Raw genomic sequence first — 24,884 nt, 5'->3', positions numbered from 1 at the left:
GTCGGAAGGGATGCAAGTGAATGCGGTTTACAATGTCCATGGTAAACAAAAGCAATTTTCTTTACACACATTTCTAAATCGCTTAGCGTAGCCAAAGTTTCATATATTTCCAAATCTCTACGTGTTCAAGCTGGCTATGTACAGAAAATAAAATTTTATCGTACAACATTTACAAACATAACAGGATGGAATTGAGGTCTACACACATGTTTTGGAAAATTCACAAGTGTCTCTGTTTTATCACATACAAAATTCAAGCCGCTTAAAATGAACCACAGACTTTTCTACAGACTACACCTAGAAGTCTCTGGAAATGCACTGTCGTTATCACAATGGCACTTGCTATGTCTTGCACCATCCTCGGCAATCCCTCCACATCATACTATACTATCGTTTTCATTCTAAACAATCAAATTTGGATAATAGCATTGTATCTGAAATGAAGGCTATACTTTTGACAAAACAAATCACAAAAATAGAGCTTCAGGTCACAAAAATGTACGCCACGAAATTTCATGATAAAAATAGCTTAGGATAAAAGTCAATAGGTGGTTGGTCATCCTATATGGAGAAGTGTGAAAGCTTTGATCCAAGAAACCCTCGTCCCTCTGTCAGTTCAACCTCGTTGGTCACAAGCTGACCGAAGTCCACAAGAAAACTCTACAGTAAGTCGAAGTCATCGCCACTCACTGTGAGGCCTGAAACACTGTTTGTACTTAGCAATCTCCAGTTCCTGCAGACTACCACCATCACCATCACAGTCACTGTCACCAACTGCACCACCAGCACCACCGGTGTCGTATCGCCTGGATACTTACGACTCTTTTGTGAGCTCTCCTTTCACATAAGCGATTGGTGACTGGATGGCCTTTAGGAAGTCTTTCTGTTTCTGCAGGATTGACTTGATGGTAGACACCCACTCATCACGGTTTTCTTTGGACGATGTTTGACATACAAATCCAAGATTTGGTTTCCGTGGGTCTGTTGAACGGATCACAAACTTACATGGATCACCATCATCTACGTGCTCATCCAGGCTCATTTTATTTGCCTAAAAACGAAACACCAACAATTATTACACATAAATAATACATTCGAGACAAAATTAAGACATCCGATCATATAAATACCTACAGTAGAACCTCTATTATCCATGGTAACAAAAGGGATAGAATGAACGGTTAATCGAAAACATCGGATAATCCGTACCATGAAAGATTTTCGTAAATTAAATGAAAAATAATTGAACTTTAGGAATTTCCTTCGTGGTATTGTCTTCAACACGATAGATAGTGAATCAGAAGTTCACTAATTTAAATTCGGTTGTCAACGACATGTTTTTAAGGGGCAAGGAAACTCCTTGTAATAACTATCAGCGGAAAGATTGGAATAGTAGAGGTCTCATATTATAGATTTACATACGTTATACACATTTTATCCTTGATTCTTATTAAATCGAGCACAGTTGTAACATCAGTTTCGTATTCTGATGCAAGACGAGCCAGTTTTCTCTTTCCCCAAACCACTAAAGTATTTGCACATTTTTCGACACTTAGCACAAACACGCTTTCTTTTGACACTTATGAAATACATTTTGTCTTTAAGTTGTACAATACGGCAACTTGAACACTAGACCATACTGTGTAAGTGTAAAGATTTGTAATTACACTCTAGAAAAAATATGTACTAATATAACGTACAGTAGTACTTCATATGTTCTGTAGCAAAAAAGAAGAAAAAAAAAAAAAGCGAGAAAAAGACAGTTGGATAATCCGCCAATCGGTTAATAGGGAGACGGATAATCGGGGTTCTACTGTATACTCTTTTCTTGATCATTATTTCTGATTACTGAGTACATGGCAATAAGATAATCATAAACAGGGTGGAAGTGTAGAGTGACCAGATTCATATCGATAAAAAAAAAAGACACAAAGCTTCAAAAAGGAGAACATTGTTCGAAAAAAGAGAACAGAAAATATGTACCGGTACTTAGATTTAGGCTTGGGCCTATATTATACTTCAAATTACGTCAATATCTATTTTATTGCAAAATAATTATGAAAACAATAATAATGATTTTACAGTTAGCTATATATGAAAGTCAAGAGAAATATAATTATTAAAGAGGACAGAAAATATCTATTTAGATTTACATTCGCACCTCGATCTTTCGATTTACTGTCTACCTGTGAACGACGACCATAACAAGGGGTAGCAAAGAGAGTTATTATGATTGTTGACAAACAGTAGTCTATATTCCGTCAATGCTGCTGCCACCTACAGACAAGTTACTTGAAAAAAGCGTCAAATCTGATAATTTCAAAATATTAGACATACAAGTTACGAAAAGGAGGGCAGTTCTTGATTTTTTTTTTAAATCCGCCCGGATCCTGGACAAGTGCATAAAAAGGAGGACGTGTCCGGATAAAAGAGGGCGTCTGGTCACCCTACGGAAGGGAATCTATTACAATAATTTACAGAGGTAATAGATCAAGTCAATCCGAACAAGTTTTGTGAAATTAGAATTAATTAGAAGTTTGCGATCTAAAATCAGAAAAGAAGAACGATTCTCTAAGAAAGAAAAAAAAAGAAGAGGACAGATTATTTTTGTTAAACTGAAGTGTCTTAAGATATTTATGGAACTTGTGTTTACTTTTTTTAAGATTCTAACAATCTAACGTAATGATAAAAATGTATGAGGTTAATTCGCGATTTTCGATATTTTGCGGAAGTTCGTGCATTAATCACCACGAATTATCGGGATTCCACTGTATTAGTAAAATATGTCATTTCAGTTATACGTTTTTCTCACGCAGTACGTATTTTTTTCTTCAGAGCCCCAGAAAAAGGTGTAAAAATGAAGTTTTACTGTATTAAATTCGTTAATATTACTGTCTTCAATCACTTTGATTCCAATACTAACCTGAATATGAGCTTTGTGAATATAGACAGGGTTGGTAAATTGAGTCTTTTTCCCAATAGCTTCACTAAAGATGATATTCTGCTCGAATAGGAAAACCTGCAATTCCTTCCCTTTGAAATTAAAAGAGGCGGCAGATTCCTCACAGCAGACAAGTGGACCGTGAAGGAGCAAGTTTCCTTGTGCAGTTATTTTACCCTGAAAGGAAAGCATGTAAAATACTAACCGAAGTTCACACATCAAACTGATGATGGAGAGCAATACTTAAACATTAAATATTTTGCAATAAAATTAGGATTCAGATCAACTGCAACATATCTTTTTCGTTACAAAACGCAGACTATATTATCATTTTTTTATAAATTAATGATCAAAATAATTGAAGGGTACACGGGAAAAACGAACAATGTCACAATGCTGTTAAGGGTGATGTCATTATCTAATTCACTGTATTACTACAAACATTAGTGTTATTTTTACCAAAAGAGGTAAAGGAGATTTAAAACCACGGATACACTCATCATTTCCTTCATTTCAAGTAGAAACATCAATAAATGTTGCAGTAATATACTGAAATAGATCACTATCTCACCCTTAATGGAAATGTGACATTGTTCGTTTTTCCCGTGTACCATCCAATTAACATTGATGAATTTTCTTTTAGGTTAGTGTATTCAATGCTGCAGTATTTGAATGTTCACCGCAAACCAATATTCTTTCTTTTTTACCTACATTGTCCATTAGATACTCCAAGTTAATTTCAATGAATAGCATACGAATTGCTGCAAAATCATACTAGCATGGCATACCAGTACTAATATAAAGTTATTTCCAGAAACATTATGAGCATCTACATAAAGTTACTTTCAAACTGTACAAATATAGGCATAAAGTTACATCAAAAGTATAAGGGTAACTTACTTACTTACGTCTTTACTTTATATTTGCATGATTTTGGATATTGGTATGGTTTTGAAAGTAACTTTATAATGACAGTAAAGCTGAAAGTTAGAATTTATAAAACAGATATATTACCGGTTCTGTATGGTTGAGAAACGTGAACCTCACTTTGAGAGAGGAACAGAGATTAAGGTTATTTGAGAATAAGGTTCTTAGGAAAATATCTGGGGCTAAGAGGATGAAGTTACAGGAGAATGGAAAAAGTTACACAATGCAGAACTGCACACATTGTATTCTTCACTTGACATAATTAGGAACATTAAATCCAGACATTTGAGATGGGCAGGGCATGTAGCATGTATGGGCGAATTCAGATATGCATATAGAGTGTTAGTTGGAAGGCCGGATGGAATAAGACCTTTGCAGAGGCCGAGACGTAGATGGGAGTATAATATTAAAATGGATTTGAGGGAGGTGGGATATGATGATAGAGACTGGATTAATCTTGTTCAGGATAGGGACAGATGGCGGGCTTATGTGAGGGCGGCATTGAACCTCTGGGTTCATGGATCCAGAGGAATAGTTACAATCGATAGGATTAAGGTAAGAAGTCAAAAATGCGTTCATTTCTTCAAGAGCCAATTTAACTATGTTGGGTTGGGCCTAAAAAATTGTCTGGCAGCGATAAAAAGAAGGAAGCTGTGGAGGCTACTGAATTGTTACATCAGATAGAAAAATTTGACACCATATTTTATTTGGTATGTTTAGACGATATTCTTGCTCTTGCAAATTCAATTTCGGAACAAAACGCGGACTATATTATCATTTTTTTTTATAAATCAATGATCAAAATAATTAACATTGATGAATTTCTTTTAGGTTAGTGTATTCAATGCTGCAGTATTTGAAGGTTCACCGTGAACCATTGACACATAAAAAGCCTGAACTAACCAAATCTAACCTGTCATTTTATATTTGCATGATTCTGGATATTGGTATGGTTTTGAGAGTAACTTTATATTGATACTAGAGCTGAAAGTTAGAGATTATAAAACAGTTATATTACCGGTTGTTCTATAGGGTTGTGAAACATGGATTCTCACTTTGTGAGAGAGGAACAGAGATTAAGGGTTCAAAGTTACACAACGCAGAACTGCACGCATTGTATTCTTCACCTGACATAATTAGGAACATTAAATCCAGACGTTTGAGATGGGCAGGGTATGTAGCATGTATGGGCGAATTCAGATATGCATATAGAGTGTTAGTTGGAAGGCCGGATGGAATAAGACCTTTGGGGAGGCCGAGACGTAGATGGGAGGATAATATTAAAATGGATTTGAGGGATGTGGGATATGATGATAGAGACTGATTAATCTTGCACAGGATAGGGACAGATGGCGGGCTTATGTGAGGGCGGCAGTGAACCTCCGGGTTCCTTAAAAGCCGTTTGTAAGCAAGTAAGTCCTTTGTTAGAAGTCTAGGCTCTGTACTCACATCGAAACCCTGCAAGCGGCCCACATCCATCATATCATTGGCAGCCTTGGGCACAACCTGCATGACCTGCATTGCTTGACGAAGGGACTCGAGCTCGCTGGGCAGATTGGCACGTTCAGTGAACTTATAGATGTCACGCAGGAGCAGCTGATACTTCATGATCCTCTGGACAGGTTTGATCAGCAGGTCACACAATTGTAGTTTATGTCCCAGTTTTTGTCGCAGCTCCTGTAGAACCACAATATTAATCTGTATACTAAGAGCACAATGTGATACATTAATGCACGTCTAATAGAATACATGGTCATCTCATTCTTTTAATGATCCCCTTACAATTCCAACAAAGTCTAGAGCAGTGGTGACGAACTCATGCTCTTCGTGCAAGAGCACTCTTTACTCCACACGAGCAGTATGTGAGAGAAGATCAACCAGTGGCGTAGCCAGCGGATGGACCAGGTGGGCCCAGGCCCACCCAAAAAATATGCGAATTTTTGCGTCTTTTACGGAAAATACTCAACATTAAAACTAAACCATGGATCCAGAGCAATAGTTACAATCGATAGCATTAAGGTAAGAAGTCAAAAATGCGTTAATTTCTTCTAGAGCCAATTTAATTGTGTTGGGTTGGGCCTAAAAAAACTGTCTGGCAGCGATAAAAAGAAGGAAGCTGTGGAGGCTACTGAACTGTTACATCAGCTAGAAAAATTTGACACCCTATTTTATTTGGTATGTTTAGACCAACCATGAGCCATAAGATTGAAACAGTGGAACCAAAAAGATGTACTAGTATGGCCGTCAAATTACCCATAGTTCATCTCTTTTTCCGGTGTGTTTATCAGCTGTTTTGTTCGTATTATTATGATTACAAATTGTTTAATGTTGTGAATATTTCAAAAGTGTAGTCAAGTTCAGAAGGTGTTATTTTTTTTTATAAATAAGCTAATATTCTGTTTGGCTCAACTGCAGAATATGTCCGTTGATATGTCCCCCTATGCTTTAACATATGAAGGAGTGCCAACATTCTTCTTGATAAAATAAAGAATGTGGAAATGAAATGTTCAGTCCATGTCATAACCATAACACTTTTAATGAATATACAGTGAAATTTACATTGATATAATAATCTGTTAATACTCCTGTTACCTCCACATCCATTCTAAACCATTTACGTATTGCAGAAACCGATAGCAGCAATTGAATATTTGGCGATTGGCGGTATTTCGCGGAGGATTATGGGGCATAGAAGGTGTAGTTTGACGTCATATCTGTCGCACCGATATCAAGCATATTAGCTTGAAGTGCTCCCTCCTTTCTTTTTATCCTCTCAGGTTTAGACGATATTCTTGCTCTTGCAAATTCATTATCAGAAGCACCTCAGTCTCCAAAAATGGATATTAGTAAATGTTCGTCCTTCATTAAGGCAATGATATAAAAATTTCAAAGCTCTGAAAAGAAGAAAAATTCGACAATCATGTCAAGCACAAAGCTTTGTAATCTAGCAATTCTATCCATTGAGAGGGAGAAAAGTTGGGATTTGTTGAAGGACCCATCATCAGTGATCGACAGATTTGTTGCTAGGAAATCTCGATGGTTCCAGTTCACCTTATGAAGCGTTTGTATAGGCATGCCTTGCAAGATTGTTTATCATAATTTTGCATTATCATTATTAAATAAGACTTCCGAGAATGAGTTTCAAGAGAGTTGACGGCAGCGGCATTGTCAGAAGATGGGTCAGGTACTTTCTAAACCCTGCATATCTGGCCCACCCAAAATAATTAGTCTGGCTACGCCACTGAGATCATTCCATGCTTACAATGTCAATGTTATCTTTTTTTTGCTCGTGAGTGCACACAATGTTTCGTAAGAACAGGTGAATTGGTCACCACTGGTTTAGAGCTTTTAAGGTGGCATTCCCACTACTAGACTTGGTACAACTTATTACATGATTGATTATTCATTCTAAGGGTATCTAAAACAATCAGCATCTAAATGAAAGATATATGAATGTTTAATATTTAGTTGAAGTACGTACCATACTCATACAGACATTTATTTTATTTTGTAAGACAGTAAAATCCCTCGTATCTGGACACAAATAACTGGCAATACCAAAACAAAGGCACTTTTGGCTAGGCAAAAAAAAAAAAAAAAAAAAAAAAAAAAAAAAAAAAAAAAAAATTGTCATTCGTGCAAAAGGAAAGAATCAGACGAATATGTGAGTGGTTTTCATGGATCGCACATGCTGCATATTGTGTTTACTCTTTACATTGTTCACACGTGAAAACATAGACAGAAAACCCCGTTATGTCTCTGGAATAGATCGGGTAGCATCGGTAAGCTGCCACTTGGGTCTTGCAAACAATGCGTAGAGACGATATCTTTACATTTACTTGAACTCGCCCATTTCGAAGGGGTATTGGATGAGTCTAAATAGGAAAGTGTGAAATTCTCTGTTCCTACAGTGCTCAAAAATTTCATTCGAGTAATAGATAGTAACATGGCTATTACCCCTAAGTGCTGCTTTTGCACAATGGATTCCACGAAACGCAAGCAAAATATTCTTATGCTCAAATCATCGAGCGTTACTTCATCGTCTTCATATTTACGACATTGGCCACACTGCTCTTCACGTCACATGACCGCCATTTAAAATTGTCATAAGGTTACGAAAACTTTCAGTATCTTTATGCTATTATGTATTACTGTATTACAATAATTATGAAGTGATTAATGTACACTACCATATTCAGTACAAAAATAAACATTGTACGTATTTCAAAACTTTATTTTTAAATATCTGTATGAAAATTACTAAATTTCAACATGGAAAAAAAGTTTGTGCATTACAGTGTGTCCTTACATAACCTATAAACGTATTTTCCAATTATCCTGCAAAATCAGTTATCTGGCACTGGCTTTGTCCCACAGTTGCCGGATATGAAGAATTCTTCTGTACATAGGTACCGGTAATATATATGTACAAATATACATTAAAATAGACATAAAAATAGCTGAAATAAGATAAAAAAAACATATAAATTCATACAATGAGCAATACTTATTTTTATGGTATCCTAAACCAATAAAAGTTACATAAAACAGCAAAATAATTATACTAGGCCCTACATCTAGTTTCAAATTTCAATAGCCTATCACACTCATTTCCATAACATCTAATCATATAAGAATTCATCTATAGAAAAAAAAAAAAAGGTATGTTTCAATAGAACGAATCTTACTTGTTTCTTGAAGAAGCTGTGTTTGTTTTTTATTTCCTTCATGATTTATGTAATTTGTTATAAATTTTACTTCCAATATTTAACATATTTTGTTTATAAATATTTGTTCTACAGAATTTAATATGTAGATTGCCATGTATTATCATTGTGAATTTTTACAATTTTTTTTCTAAATTTCCCAATTTGTCTCTTAGATAAGAAACGATTTATAAAATATAAATACATGCAAATGGAAGGATTTTATAAACTGTAAATAGTTCTCGACATAAGTTCCTACTCCCTACCCCATGTATTATTTTAAGTGCCCTCTTTTGCAATTTGAAAACACTTTCACTACCTTGATCATTTTCTAAAAAAAAATTACACCATACCTTAAGTGAGAATGAAAATGAGCGAAATAAATTTTTTTAACATGTATAAACTTATTTTTTCTTTTAGGGATTTAATTATAAAACAACTTGAACTAAGTTTTGATATTAACAATTTAATGTGGCTATTCCATTTCATCCATTCTTTTATATGGATAATGGTACCTAGAAATTTTATGTCTGCCTTGTATGAGACTTCAATACTGGTATCATTTAATTTGACTTTTGAAAAACAAATGCGTACCTCAAAGTAGGTGTCAATATATTCGGATACAATGTATTCTGAGACAGGTTTGTTTTGGCAGTAGACAACATACATATGAAGTTTGCGTTCATATCGCTTGAACAAGGGTCCCAATTCTTCTGGATGGTCTTTACACTTTTCTAGTGCCTTCAAGAAAAAACTGAAACATACCAAGCAATGTCAATTAATTATTATGCACAGATTCGTTATAAGGTGTATGTACAAACTTAATAAGATAAGAACTGTTCCATACTTAAACAATAATAAGCTAAGTTTAGTTTATATAAAGAAAGTAACAAATACTCTCAAACACATAATTCAGGATTCTGCTTTGCTTAAAATTTAGGATAAACTTATAGAACTTGCATAAAATTAAAATGTTATACTATAGAAATTTATGAAACAGTTCAGCAGAAACTAATTCATTTACCATAAAAGACACAGAACCCCACATTTAGTCGTATGTAACAAATACGAAAAATGCCAAAGGTTATAAGTCTACTCTATTTTTTTTTTTACAAATAATTATACAAAACATATCACTCTGATGGATTCTCCTATACCCAATGTAAACCTTATTAAGTCGAAGAAGTGACCAAAATGGAATGAAGACTACACGGGAAAAATAAAGTCACAATATTCGTAAGGGTGATATCATCTAATTCAGTCCAGTATATACAGTCACGAAGCTCAATACGTAGTAAATATGCATCCATAGATAGTTGCTAACCACTAGGGTCGGTAGCGTCATTACAGACAATGCAAAATGGTACCGGCACAGTCTATTCTTCCTAGCACCTCACAACTCAAGCTTCGTGACTGTATATACTAGACTGTGATATTACTGCAAACTTTAGTATTGTTCTTAAAAAACTGATGAAAGAGAATTCTGTGGTGTTCGGGTAAAGGGCTATAAGTCATTTTTTTGTCCAGGTGGATTTTTGTTCCCCAGATGAACACACAAGTTAAATTATACAAGTGGGTGTGCAAAAATCAAAGAATACTAGCAGTTGATGTGTTTTATTTGTGTAGAAAATTATTTGTAATAAGGGTTCCAAGTTTAATTTTCATTTATCTCCGAACTCATTTTCATGACTTATCTCCCTTTACCCAAACACCACAGAATTATCACCATGAATAGCCATCATTTCCTAGTTTTTCATTAGGAACAGCATTAAATTTTGCAGTAATATACTGAATTAGATGATGACATCACCCTTAAGGGGTTAGGTACAGCTTACAGCAGTAAAAGTTTGGAAATATTCAACATTTTTTCCCTCCATTACTGTATCCTGAAAATAATGAAAATTAGTTATGTAAAACACTGTCCTCCTGCTATATGAAAATAATATTTTTACGATTAAAAAAAATTATTTACAATTTTTTTTCTTTCCAAAATTCAGTTCACTGTGCAATGATGAAGTGTCTCCCACATAACTAAAAAACTATCCAACATTCCGCAGTGAAATTTTTTGTGTATATTTATGCATGTCACAGTTACAACATGATGCAAGATCACTTCTCTGCCTTTGATAGATTGTCTGATAAAAAATAAATTCATTTTAAAAAATGGTTAAATATCAGTATTTTCTTCTAACACAAAACAAAAAAAGTATTATTTATTTAGGAATGTAATTGAAAGAGCATGATATTGTAAACATGAGTTTCAACAATAAAATAAAAGAGAAAGAACGTAAAAAGTTACAAAGTTTATGAGTTGTGAGGGAAATGCTTCGTCACTGCACAGTGAACTGTCACCATTTTGAATTTTGAAAAAAAATATATATATTTTTTTTTTTAATCGTAAAAATATTTTTTCCTGTAGTAGAAGAACAGTGTTTACACATACAATTTATTGTGCAAGACACAGTAATGGAGGAAAATTTTAAAAATTTTACTGCTGTAAGCTGTACCTAACCCCTTAAGAGAATTGCGACTGATTCTTTTTCACCTGTACTCTTCAAATGGTTATATAGCTGTACAGAAAAACATAGGTACTTAAATAACTTATAGTACTATCTACTGAGCTATGATAGAGCTTAATTTACTTTTAAGTAAATTGATATTAACAATAGAGTTGTGCTTGAGAAGTCTAAAAAAAATTTATTAATTCATAAATGATTCTAACCACAAAATGTTAATTTAAATATGTTTTGAGACAATGAAAAGCATTTAGCAATTCCATTTTACTTTTGGACTTTTATTTTTGTGAATGTATTTATAACCAGTGTGTAATATCTAAAAATACACAAATAATACTTTCCGAAAAAAAATTAAATCCATGGCGCAACAGCCCATGGAGGGATAAGACCGACAAATGGATTACAGTAGAGAGTAATGTGTAATCAGCAGTCTCCAATCATCGTAGCTGGCTTAGTAAACCATATTTTGCTACTCAGGATAGCTCTCTAAATTCACTGGTCATGATAAAATTTCTTCCTTTGTGAGGATCTGAACCAGTCCTCATTCCGTATTGCTAGTTCAATGCAAGGCACCTTGGACAACATAATTACGGTGCGAGGCATACCTTACAAAATTTTGTTTCAGAAAACATATTACCAAATAAGTTCAAGGGAAAAATTGTTCCGAGACCGGGCATCAAACCCGGGACCTTTGGGTGAGCATGCCAATGCTCTACCGACTGAGCTACCCAGGAGCTCTACCAGACCCCTGTTCAATTATTCCCTTTTATATCCACATACCTCAAGTGGGTTGACAAGACGTCAAAGACCCACCATTGAGTGCACACTTTTTCTGTTTAACTTAAACTGTGGTTTTCCGTTAACGAACAGTGACGTGTATTATACAAATCTGACTTCTGAGGAATAGCTTCCTTCAAGTCAACTTTACAGGGAGTAGCTCAGTTGGTAGAGCGTTAGTGCGGTCAGCCAAATGTCCCGAGTTTCGATTCCCGGCCCCAGAACAATTTTTCCCTTGAAATTATTCAAGTCAGCTTTACAGGGAGCTATTCCTGAAGATATTGTTTTGATTTACATCTGACAAGATGCAGAAACTGTCCAAGTTTATGCACCAATGGTTTAAAAACAGTTACATGTCCATGTGCATGCGCACTAGCGTTTATCGTGGAAACGAGCCTGGCGCCATTCAGTAGAACATTCCGTCACTGGACCATTCTCCTTCATCGAGGCAACAGTCAAAGGGCATGTGTATCTGGACATGTGCAGAACAAGTGCAGTGCGTGGCTTCTTGAATGCAAACTTACACAATAGGTTGATCGGAAAATGAGAACCCTTGACTGGCCACCTAGGTCACCAGATTTGACGCCCATTGACCTTTTTCTGGGACTTTATGACGAATGTTGTGTACAAAACGTGATACAGTTGACACTTTGGAAAAACTGAGACAATGCATTATAAATGCAGCTGCGCTAATCACCCCACAAATGTTATGGAACACTTGGCAGAAGGTTGAGTATCTTTTGGATGTCTTCAGGGTAGCTCGAGGCGCACACATCGAGTTGCACTGACCATTCTCCAAAACTCTGAGAGTTTTTACATTAAGTTGTACAAAAAGTTATATTATAAAACCATTATTTATACTTCAAATTAGCACTTATTTCTCGATCCCTCTAAGCGGGACACGGTGTATATTACTGTTCACCCATCCATACAAGGGAAAATTATAGTACAAAATTTAAAAGAACATTGATCAATTGTACAAATATAAACGAAAGATTTAATAATGCATCCAGCAGCAGTAGAATTTATATAAAAGAAACACAGAATTACCACTTTCTTCCATCAAAATAATTATTCTGAAATACAAACATGCAACAATCCTGTAGGATCATAGAATATTGGTTTCATTGAAAGGTTCCAGTGTTTTCACAAGATAAATGATAGGCCTATATTTAGAAGTGTGCAAGACCAGGGCCTGATTTAGGCAGGAGCCTATGGTGCCTCTGCTCAGAGCCTCATGATTCTGGGGGCCTCAAAATCCAGGAACAAGCTTTTTTTTTTAATGAATTATGCAAATGAAATTAGACAACTCTGCCAACTGAAATCAGAATTGAGGAAATAACTAATTACGTAATTAATGATGTTAGAAAATGCATCAAAAATCACTTCATTATTTCAAGTTTAGAGTGATAACACAGTCTAATACATACAGTCGCGCAACTCATACGTATAAAATATGCCAACATTTGACAGCTGGCGCGACAGTAGCCCTCTAGCGGCAGGCAAGTTAAAAGTGTGCACACGACATATGATAAATATCAGAAAATGGGTTTTGCGTAATTTATTTTATATTTTTATGCTATACAGTAAGTGTATATCGTTCTTATTAATTTTACTTTAGAATCCTAGAAGAATTTCACACGCAGTTAATCTACAAGTTTCAGAAGCTGAGAATAAACGTAATTCTTTCTGCTCCTTACAACTGAATCATGGTCCTGATCACGTATCATGGTTTGAAATAATATAATTGTTTGTGCGTGGACGGTTAATTCAATTCATTCCTACATACATTTATGAACCATTGGAACTCCATATTTCCTGTGAGAAGAGTCAAAATTGTAGGGCACATCTCGTAGGGTTCATCGCGTGGTGAACTCCTCTCCCTATTTCCTGAGAAATTAACTATTTTCTATACCGCAAATTGGGGTAAACTCAGCCGCTGAGGAAAACTTAAAAATAAAAAAGGGGAAGATTTAAACCTTAATTTGACAGACATTGATTTATAAAATTATTATTTTTCCATTTTTTTTTATTATTATTTTGAATCGCTAATAGTGCCGATATTATGGTTTAAATTTTTATGGAAAGTTTACCTCATTTTACATTACATTTCCAGTTTTCACACATAAGCTTAATTTTAACTTACCCTACCTATATAATACGTAATTTACATGCACTTACTGTTATAATGACGTAGGTGAGAACAAATTAATACACAATTTTGTTGAAAAAATTGTAACTTCAATTAACTCAGAAAATGTAGGCCTAATTTTATTTTCAGAGCAGAAGTGGTGTAAGTCAAAAATGGGTAATGAGGGTTAAAGTAAACATTCTGTAAAATACAGCGCAAAGTAGCAGTTAATATTGAATTTATTTAAACTATTAGTAGTCAGTGAATAGCACGAAGGATATATTAATTGCTACTTTGCGCTGTAACAGAATTTTTACTTGAAACCTCATTACCTAATTTTGACTTATACCACTTCTGCTCTGAACGGCTCAAATAATCACTGGTAATGTAAAATCAACACCAATAACAGTCATGCAAATTATTACAGAAAAGATTGCTTTTTATGTTAAATTTAAAAAGGCTATTTTATTTCTTGAGAACCTAATACGTCTGCCACATGAATCTACACCAACACATCAGAAATTTATCGACACAGTCTGGATTTATTGAAGAAGTGAATATTTTGCAAAAGGATTATAATACGTCATGAATTCTTGAAAAATTAACACCATAATCCCTACTTGAATGCAATATAACATTCAACTTTTGAAAAATATAAAGAAAAAAACACGAATACAAAAAAGTATGGAATTACTTGCATTAAAAACTGTAGATACATGCTCCAAAATCGGAATGGTTTCACATTTACACATGATCTCTGCAAAACAATAATATACTGTAACAGATATTTACTTTGTTTTTATTTAAACTCTCCTTCCTGACATACAAATAGGTAACTGATAACTAATAAATGTTTTATAGAACACAATATGTAGGCTACCTACAGCGTGGATTATAGGTTATGACTGAGTTATGATTTTCTCTTGGTCTTTAGGGAATCTGAAGAACGACAAATTCGGTGTGTAGTGGTTGTGTTAAAAAGAGTTTTTATAGGAATATCCAAAATTAAAACTGGAATTCCCAAGCAAGTATGAGTTATGTGCCATAAAAGAAAACGGAAAGATATTGAAATTCAACAACAGGAAAAAAAATGCTGATCATTGAGCAAGTTTCTTCATACTCGTATGTTACTAGCAGTAACTCTCCTTTACACACAAAGACCTCCAGTTTCAAAAAGTTAACAATATTTTAACACATACTAATGAAGATGTTGACACATACAGAGACAACAATCCGCCACAGCTACTAAATTGTGGAGAGTCAAAGTATTTTTTGTATAAGCCTAAACCAGAATCTAGGAAAAATGAACATTCCTTTGAAACTCCTAAATTACGGCACAGGTATTACAACCAATACAGTCAGCTCTGACCCTGTCTTGTGGCCACATTTAATTACTGATACCTTTTTTGGAATCCCTTCATTTTTAATCCTCCTCAAAATAGAGAAATATGTGGTATCCACCGGTGTAGCTCTGTCGGCTAAGATGCTTGCCTACCGATCCGGAGTTGCGTTCGGGTGCGGGTTCGATTCCCGCTTGGGCTGATTACCTGGTTGGTTTTTTTCCGAGGTTTTCCCCAACCGTAAGGCAAATGTCAGGTAATCTATGGCGATTCCTCGGCCTCATCTAGTGATCACCAATCCCATCGACGCTAAATAACCTCGTAGTTGATACAGCGTCGTTAAATAATCAAGTAAAAAAATACGTGGTGAAAGGAGAAGGTGACAGAATTTAAAGTAAAATGAGACAGGCCCCGTCATATATGAAAAGAAGGGGTCTCATGATGAAAATTATGCTCTGGGCCTCTGAAATTGTAAATCAGATCCTGTACAAGACTCAAACTGAAAAAAAAGTCACAATGACCAAAAGCTCGTTAAGTAGGCTACATATTCTACATTCCTTTGTTATTAGCCTTTGGAGTTTATTCTTTATTTTCGCTTCATTGTCTAAATTGCGTTAAACAACTTGTACACTGGCATATTGATTTACGGGACATGGACATAAGCACGCAGTTTTATATACTACGAATTAAACTATGATGCTTTATTTGTACAATGTTACAAGCGATTTCGTCTGTCGCTGTAAAACAAATGACTTAAAGTAATGTTATAAATCACAAGAGACTGTTCATGTGTGGGCCAGCTGTATCTAGCACAGTTTAAAGATTTACAGCAATGAAGTACAGTCTTAAATTAAAGTGATTCCAAGTGTGTTAGTTTCGTAGGCTGACCAGTCAAAAAAACCTCTTAATGTGTAACTTAAGGAACGTGATCGCTTGCTTTTGAACGCCATTACAGCCAAAATCAATATTTTAAGAATAAATGTAGGTCTTATCCATTGTCTTTCCGATGATTTTGATCTGATAACTAATTCATAACTGTTTTTTTTGTGCTGAATTCGAAACTGACTTCCAAATAGCCCCATCACATCAGAATTTTTCATAAATCACAAAAAAACCGAAATATCTAAAAACTATGGTTGAAACTATGTTGGATAACTTCAGAACCTTGGGCTGCAACATGAGTGTCTCAATTATTTTTCCCGAGAACTTAAGCACTTTTATTGAGAAAAATTGTGAAAGGTTTCATCAGACATCAAAGACATGGAAACTAGATACCAAGGAAAGTGGAGTGTAAGATGGCTAATTACTGCTGGATGCTTAAGAGAGACGATTCTTCAAGAACGCCTTCCAGGAAGTCAAGGACAGAAATTTCAAGTACAGTGAGATGCACATAATGGTCACGGTAAGGTTACACGAGTGTAAATATTATGTTACTAGCTTTTTTTTAATTGTTTATTTAACGACGCTGTATCAACTACTAGGTTATTTAGCGTCGATGAGATTGTTGGTGATAGCGAGATGGTATTTGGCGAGATGAGGCCAAGGATTCGCCATAGATTACACTAACGTTGTACACTTGAAGAATCGAGAGTTTACACGACTTCTAAGCACAATGAATGTCATATGGCTACTGGAGCTCGATTGAGCGGGAGAAACGGTTAGCGTGCGGTGGAAACCACGCAGGGCGTGGCCAACCGGCCGGCCGCTCTTTTCTGGGACATATGATAATAACAGCTCTGTATAAAGGCATATTAATTCATATTTCATCAGTTTTATTAACGGTATGTCACACCAGCTCGTTTTCCAGGTTTTGTAAGCATACCTGGCTCATACCAATCCACTTTAGGCACTGGTATAAGATGGCAAATGCTTCTATTTATATGCTTAAAACTCAGATGTGTCATCGTAGATATTCTTTTTATTTTCAGTGCGGATGCTATAAACTACGATAAAACTGTCTGTATTCAATAAACACCCAGTTCATATCAGCATTTATACTATAATCATGCTATAAGAAGGAAATGAGATAATTCCTTCCACCTTCTTATCTTCGCATTCAGAGTACAGTCTGATAACTATGGAAAAAAAGTTCAATTATTTTACTTCGACTTGATGTTTCATTCAATCAAATTAAAGCAATCAGATACACACAAATATGTTGGAGTGTACTTACTCTCTATGCCATTCATAGATGGCTTCCACGTTGCCGAACACCATTTTGTCTTTTCCTCCTCTTAAGTCTTCTGGCATGGGTATTTCACAATCAGGGTCCCTCATGAGAGCCATATAACCTTCTACGACCTCACGGAGGTCATTGACATAGTCTCTCTCTGTGTCCACTAGTTCCTTGGTCACATATGCCCTTCTCTGAATCGCAGAAAACTCATTAGAGGCACTGACACCATCAGTGACACTGCTTCCTGCCACTGCCACTCCCCCACCCCCCTTGTCCACATCACCTTCCACTGTTCCACCCTCGGCAGACTCTGAAATTGTTGCTGTCGCACTATCCTCTCCATCACAGACTGTAGCAGAACTTTCCCCCATTGATTTAAGTTCTCGATTCAACAGACTATTCCTCTCTTGGTTTTCTGTGTGTTGCTCCTGCAAAAGAACGTCATTAAGTTATTTACTGTAGTAACAACAGCATGTTCAAAGCAAAATGTTGCTTGCATATCACAAATCTCGTGTTAAACAAACTCCTCAACTTTGGAATTCATTAATTAACATATTAAAAAAACAACAACCTACTTCACATTAAATACATACAATAACAATGACATGTTACTTAAAGGGGAAGACCTGTATGAATAATAATCATCTTCATTCTTTCCCGTCGTAGGCTACGAGGCCTGTTATGCAGTGGTGACATCCTACTGATTAAGCAGGAGATTTCCTGTTTTTCCATTGAATCTACTGCTCTACTTCTTTTTTTGTCAAAAGTCCGAATTTCTCCTTCGTTTTTGGTATGTTATAGTCACCTGGTTCTATGCCCGGATTTTAAATTTATTACATATTATATTATGTCATCATGTCCTACATTTCATATGTCTCCCCAACGAGCTAGAAGTAAGAATATTCTGCTAGCTCCTTGTGTCTCCCTGCTCATAACGCGTCGCCACAATGATGCTTAAAGGAGCAAGAACACGTGAAACAGTGAGAGTAAAGTGTAGGTAATGGTATTTTTGTTACATATCGTGCACAGTGATCTTTTAAAATGAGTGAAAGTGTCCCAGCAAGAAAGAAAAGTAAATACTCCTTCCCAGAATTATAAAGCAGAGTGGGAAAATTATGAACAGTTTAAAGGGTAGTTATGCAAAAACAGGAAAAGAGATAATTTTTCGTCTCTTATAATCGCAGCTAATGCAGTACTATCTTTAATATCATCTTTAAAATAATTCTTGTTCTATCGAAAATCGTTTGGCAATATGCGAAAAACTCCTGATTAATAGATTTTAATGCGAAACATTGTCAATGAGACATTACTGTATAACAACAAAATTGCATGACTTATTTACATACTCTGAATAAAGATGACAGTATTAATATTTAGCAAAACTGTTCCCTACATAGTAATACAACAGTATCATCTTTCTTACAGTATAAACTGTTTTGTAATTAATATTATAATACGAAGAGAAAATTCATGTTTAATTAATCTACTGTAATCTCCTGTTTTTTCCGATGGTTTTCTCCTGATTTTCGTGGGTAGGTCGTGGCAACACTGCTGTTATGTACGAATAGTGAATTAATATAGAGATGTGAAGTGTAGGCTACATTTACATATATGGACCATGACTTGCATACATGTTTTCCGTTCCTTGTATAAATTCTAACATTTTTCTATACACCACTTGAAAGGTTTGCCTTTTAGATACAATTTAGCATAAACGTATCGGTATGCTTTATTTTTAATGGCTGCTACAACGACAAGATACCTACTAGCAACAATTTTTATATATCACAGTTATGACTTACGAGTCTAGAAACCGGATTTTTTAAAAATGCATATGCGCATATTCAAATGTATTTCGAGGATTATTAGCGTTATTGCATATTCTAAACATAACATATTTCGGCATATAAGTTTGAAATGAAGGGCAATTTCAATAAGCATAGTCTCCAATAATTTGATTTTTCCTGTGTTTTGGATATCCCTTGTCAGTTGCTATTCAATAGTCTCCGAGTAAGGAAACTTTGCTTTTACCACAGTCTTGTATATACAGTATAGTCCGGGTCAGCTTACTTCATACCCTAAGGGTGAAACCTAACCATTCTTCCCCCATTACTACATATGCTAGTGGATTGTGGTGATTTTCTGGTACGCAGGTTGAATTTTCTTTTGCCAACTTCGTTTAGAATTTCGATACTGAAAAATACTACAAATAGTAGTGATTTTGTAACTGGTATATTGGCAGCTGAGACAAATATCGACAATATTGTGGGTACTGGAGTTCCATGATATTAAAATTGTACTAGATTTCTGAGCGAGTTACTGGAAGCTAGTGAAATTTGAACATACTAATAATTAATTAATATCAGTATTAATATTAATACATAATAGTTATTTTATGTGTTGGGTTGTGGTTATAATTCAAGACTATAGACAGGTAAGTTTTCGGAGTTAGTACTAATAATTCCATGTGGTCGAACACAATACATTTTTAGGTTAGGTCTCGTGAGTCAATTGTTTAGTCAAACCAATGAATTTTATATTGCCAGACAAAATACTTGACATGTTGATCCCTTTCCCGTACAGTTTGCGTACGAAAATGTTACAAATTATTGAATTATTTAGAATAACCTTCCAACATAAAGTACGGTAAGTAAATAAGTTATTTGGTACGTAGGATCGTGTGATATCTGGTAACAGTTGGCAACATTGACAAGACGGCAATATTTGTTGTTTAGGAACTGTTCTTATGTGACCCTCATTATATAGTCACGAAGTTCAATACGTAGGGAATATATGCATCCATAGATAGTTGTTAATCGTTAGGGTCGCTACTATCACTTCATCACAGACAATGCGAAATAGTACCGGCACCGTTTATTGTTCCTAGTACCCTCAACAACTCAAGCTTCGTGACTATATACTAGACTGTGCTGTTACCATTTACAATACAAAGAAGTAGGCAGGCTACTTCGAAAGGGAGAGTGTGGGATTTTCCTGCATTCCTTTGACCATCACAGCAGAAGTAGCCCCAAGAGAATTGATCTTAATAGGTCTCTTTAGCTAGCGTGTTGCTTTTTTCTTTAAGCTTTCGTTTACGAAAATGCCTAAAGAAAAGTTTAGCAGTGCGTATTAAAAAAAAAACAACGAGTGCCGGACAATAGTGACTATTTACCGGACGGTTTGTCGTGTACTGTCAAGTTTGTTCAAAGGAAGTGAAATATGAGAAGAAATTTCAGCTTGAGCAACTTCAAGAACTGCTGCACATATTGCGGCAAAGGAGAAGCAGAAGAATAGCACACCACAACTACTCAGTCAAATCTCAGTCATCTGTTAATACATTTTTAAGTGTATGTAGTTTCATTTTTGGTGCATATTTTCCCCACTTTTCGGTGCATAGTCGCATGCCTATTTTAAATGTTTTTTGTACCGTACATAAAGATCCGGTATCTAGCTATGACTCATTGTGTTGGTTGATTCATAACCTATGAATGGCTTGTTTTAGATAACACAAAGGTTTGCACCAGTGACATTCCGCTTTAAACTCAAGAATCAAGGAAACATAATCTTCAGTGATGCCTAGTATGCTTTGCATGTAATAGGCCTACTTAAAAAGACAGATTCTTGATAAAATTTAAAACTATTGTGCCTATCAAACTTATTAGTAATCTGAGGATGTGACAAATATGATTTGAATTAAGAAAATATAAATTATGTTTCTTTTGCATGCTTTACAATTCTCAATAACCATATTTTTTCCCCCCAAGCCTGGGTTCAAAGGAAAGCCATCCCATTATAGGCCCCGAAAGATTCTTAGGATGACGAAAGCTGCCACCTTATGAATAGGGTTCTGGTTTTTTGGTAACAATAAAAGCGAAAGCATTCTAAATTTAATTTTTAATGACATTCCTCCTTGTAGACACTCGCATGTATCATAATTAAGCGAAATAAAGCAGCGAAATTTGTTGGTTTGTGCAACATTATGAAGGTTGCCGCAAAATAAGATCACTTTATCACGAAAATTACGAAATGCACCCATAAAACTTTCTACTCTTTATTTATTTTTCTCCTTTTCTTTTGCCCCACTCCCTAGATGCTTTGTTTAAATCTTTCATTCAAGAAATGCTCATATGTCGCGGGCTTCAATGATAGTTAATTCTTCTTCCGCTTGGTAGCGTTCATATCTCTCGGCTTTCTGTGTTTGACATTTTCACTTTACAACCTGCATACAGTCGCATAACCCTCATTGTAGATAATGTTGAAACAATACTAGGTGTGTATTTTTGGGGATGCATTTGAATGCTATGGACATTATATTATGTTTATTGTGTGTGAAATTTAAGCAAATAGACATACATAAAATTTGATTATAAGAAATATGCGTTGAAATGGCTATTTCACAAAATAGCCATCGAAATAAAAGCATGTACAGCACCGAAATCAGGAGTTTTACTTCATCAAAGAAAAAATCAGACTCCTGCTCATGAGACAATCAGCATTGAATAGCAGTACGGACGTCAGTCCTACATGCTGGCCGTCTTTGTCCTCCTCCCTCAAAGAAATATAATTTCATACAGGTCCACCTCTAAAAATAGAAATGTATGCATCTTAACACTGTTTTTACTCGACCATACTATAATACACCCATTACATGTGATGTAATTCTATCTTAATGACATACATTAAAGTACTGCTATTCATTGTGTAATTGCAACTATCGATTTCCAACTAAGTATATGCGATATTCATTAATAACGTACGCGCAACAACCCGCAAGCCTTGAGAGCACCAATCCAAAATGCCAGGCGCGAGTTTTGAAAGTGATATTGATCGAATCACTCATATAAACATTAACCCAACTTCAAACATTCAACTGGGAGCCATTCCCCAGATAAATTTCGCAAACTGCATTTAAAATAAAATAAATTCTGTTCGTGTTAATTTTAATTGAGTTAATTTCCTGTGTTTTAATGTGTGTTACTTTGAGGCTAAAATCTCCATACCAAGCCCTGCAAAAAATCAATAAATACGACGTACACGCCTGCCAATCCAATCTGTTGCACTACTCGGGAACATGCTGAAAAGACACACACGTGCCATCTGTTGCTATAGTCAAGAATACGCTGAAAATACACGCATGTTCACAACACTTCATTATCACTAAAGTAACTCAAAACTTGGATATTTAATTATGGTCGAACAAAAACAGTCCTTTGCACTTTGCCTATAATGGTAATTAAGACGCTCGTTTCATAAACATACTCGCGTCTTAACTACAATTATAGGATCGTTGCATAATATACTATTAAACATCCTAACTTCAACTTTCAATGATGTTTTACAGAGACAGGAAACATTGATAGAATGTGTGTGAAGAATGCCAAAATCACTAGTAATCATCACTTAAATAAAGCTTTTCATCTAAATAATGCACTAGAAAGCAAACGAATATATAGTAACTATGCTACATTAATCTAGTAATAAATAGAAAACACATTTTGAAATTTTATAAGCTTAAAGAATAATATGGTATCATATAATTAAACTACAATGCAGGAGGCAGGAAGCAAAATGATTAAACATTTGGATTAAGAACACAATATTAAACTACTATACTGAATGATGCATCACTTCAAAGCATTACTTCGATAGTTTGGAAAGATGTGCTTCAAGAAAGTAAGAAATGCTAGTAATAAAACGAAGAAATTCCATAACTTAACATTATACTAGCAGATGACACTGTATAAGGTGAAATCTGATTAAATAAATAGCACAAATACAATTCGTACATTTTCTCATATATGATTACAGATATTTCAAAAATACTAATACGGAAGCAAATGTATATCAATAGCCTACTTTCATACACCGGTAAGATACTATGGAATAAGCATAGGACTTAGAAGCTTTACGAATTTGATATTGTAACAAATTATCTGTGAAATACAGAGGGGCTCAAAAATGTAAGAGATTGCTATAAGGCACGTTTAACAACAACTAACAAAATAACTACTGAAAGTGCTCCCAATTAGTAACCAGACATTCTTGGGTTCGACAAACTATTCCACGAGCAATGCTGACCAATATGTCCACTGTTATGGTTGCACACGCCACTTCAATTCCTTGACGTAGCTTCGCCAATGTAACTGATTTCCAGGGATACACCATATCCCTTGGGTCTCACGTAAGTAAAAGTCGTGAGTTAAATCGGGTGAACGTGGAGGCTACTCAACAGCACCTCTTCGTCCTATCCACTGACCTGGCATGGTCTCGTCGAGGGACGTTCTAACAATCGCTTGAGCTCCTAACTCCTGTCTGACGTACACATTGTTTTGTGGACTTGACTTCTATGGTGGACGTGTGAACTGTCCTAACAATATGACAAAGGATACAGCACTTTTTCCCAGATCTTTGGTTATACACCCTATCTATCACGTAGGTCTATGCGTTCAATTGTCAAACGAGTAGGAAGATCTATAGCAAATTCACGACGCCATTGTCGTACTTCGCACATAAATTCAAATTGAAAATAAAACTTCAAAACGAGCTTGCATTGTTCGAATGATAACCGTGCCGATGTTTTGTTCGACTGTTGTGTCAGTCGTATTGTTGACGCTCAGTGTTGCCAACACTATTTTTGATAACATGCTGTAAAACAGTACAGAAGTCGATAAATTGTTATATTTTCAAAGTAAATATAGAGTATTCTGGTTCTGCCAGATTAAGAAAACGACTGAATCCGTATATCAACAACACAAATTTCATAAATTTTGGTCGCTGAACTAACACAGAGATACACCAGATGTAGCGGAAAGACATCTATATTGGCAACACTGTTGGCACTGGCATTTACATTGCTATAATCGCGTCGCTCTTATTTCCGGCAGCCAATCACGTTGCAGGTCGGCTACATTTAAACGTCTGCGTCTTGTCATTCGTTGCTGATGACGTCATGCACTTTCTAAGACTGTATAAATAATAGGTTTAATCGTGCACCATTTTGTTTTTTCGTTGCCGTTCCCAGCAAGCAGATAAAAAGTATCTGTACCGCACCGTTAAACATTATCATGTCGTAATTCCGATGAGAGTCAATCAATCGCGCTGTAATTTTTAAGATTCATGGATAAATGTCTAAGGAAAGCATAGGAAAAAAAATTTGGAATCAAAATCTTTTCTGGAAAGTGAAGAAAAAAATACTAACTTCGAAGTGACCCGTTCAAAATAGACATTGACACCTTCAAAAGTTGATAAGTGACAAACGTTTTTACTTTTCACGTTAGAATGAGGGTCAAAGCGAGAGAAATGTTTAGAAACAATGGAAATTACTTTTAAAAGTGGCTGCTACTCAAAATCTTTACTGGTTTGCGAGTTAC

At 35.3% G+C, this 24,884-nt stretch overlaps 1 protein-coding gene across 6 annotated transcripts in view; it reads right to left on the bottom strand.

Annotated features, from left to right (window-relative positions):
* trio (trio Rho guanine nucleotide exchange factor) overlaps nucleotides 1-24,884 on the bottom strand; it is a 2,234,512-nt gene that overhangs the window by 62,006 nt on the left and 2,147,622 nt on the right. For all 6 annotated transcript variants that reach the window (XM_069828117.1, XM_069828118.1, XM_069828113.1 and 3 more), the window contains 5 exons: nucleotides 17,512-17,942; nucleotides 9,169-9,328; nucleotides 5,318-5,545; nucleotides 2,924-3,118; nucleotides 819-1,051 (listed from right to left, as the gene is read on the bottom strand). In XM_069828117.1, the coding sequence (XP_069684218.1) occupies nucleotides 819-1,051; nucleotides 2,924-3,118; nucleotides 5,318-5,545; nucleotides 9,169-9,328; nucleotides 17,512-17,942 (1,247 nt within the window). The remainder of the gene's footprint in view (nucleotides 1-818; nucleotides 1,052-2,923; nucleotides 3,119-5,317; nucleotides 5,546-9,168; nucleotides 9,329-17,511; nucleotides 17,943-24,884) is intronic.

Source organism: Periplaneta americana, chromosome 6 (genome assembly GCF_040183065.1).
Source record: "Periplaneta americana isolate PAMFEO1 chromosome 6, P.americana_PAMFEO1_priV1, whole genome shotgun sequence".
Classification (NCBI taxonomy): Eukaryota; Metazoa; Arthropoda; class Insecta; order Blattodea; family Blattidae; genus Periplaneta; species Periplaneta americana.
This window is presented reverse-complemented; position numbering and strand designations above follow the sequence as displayed.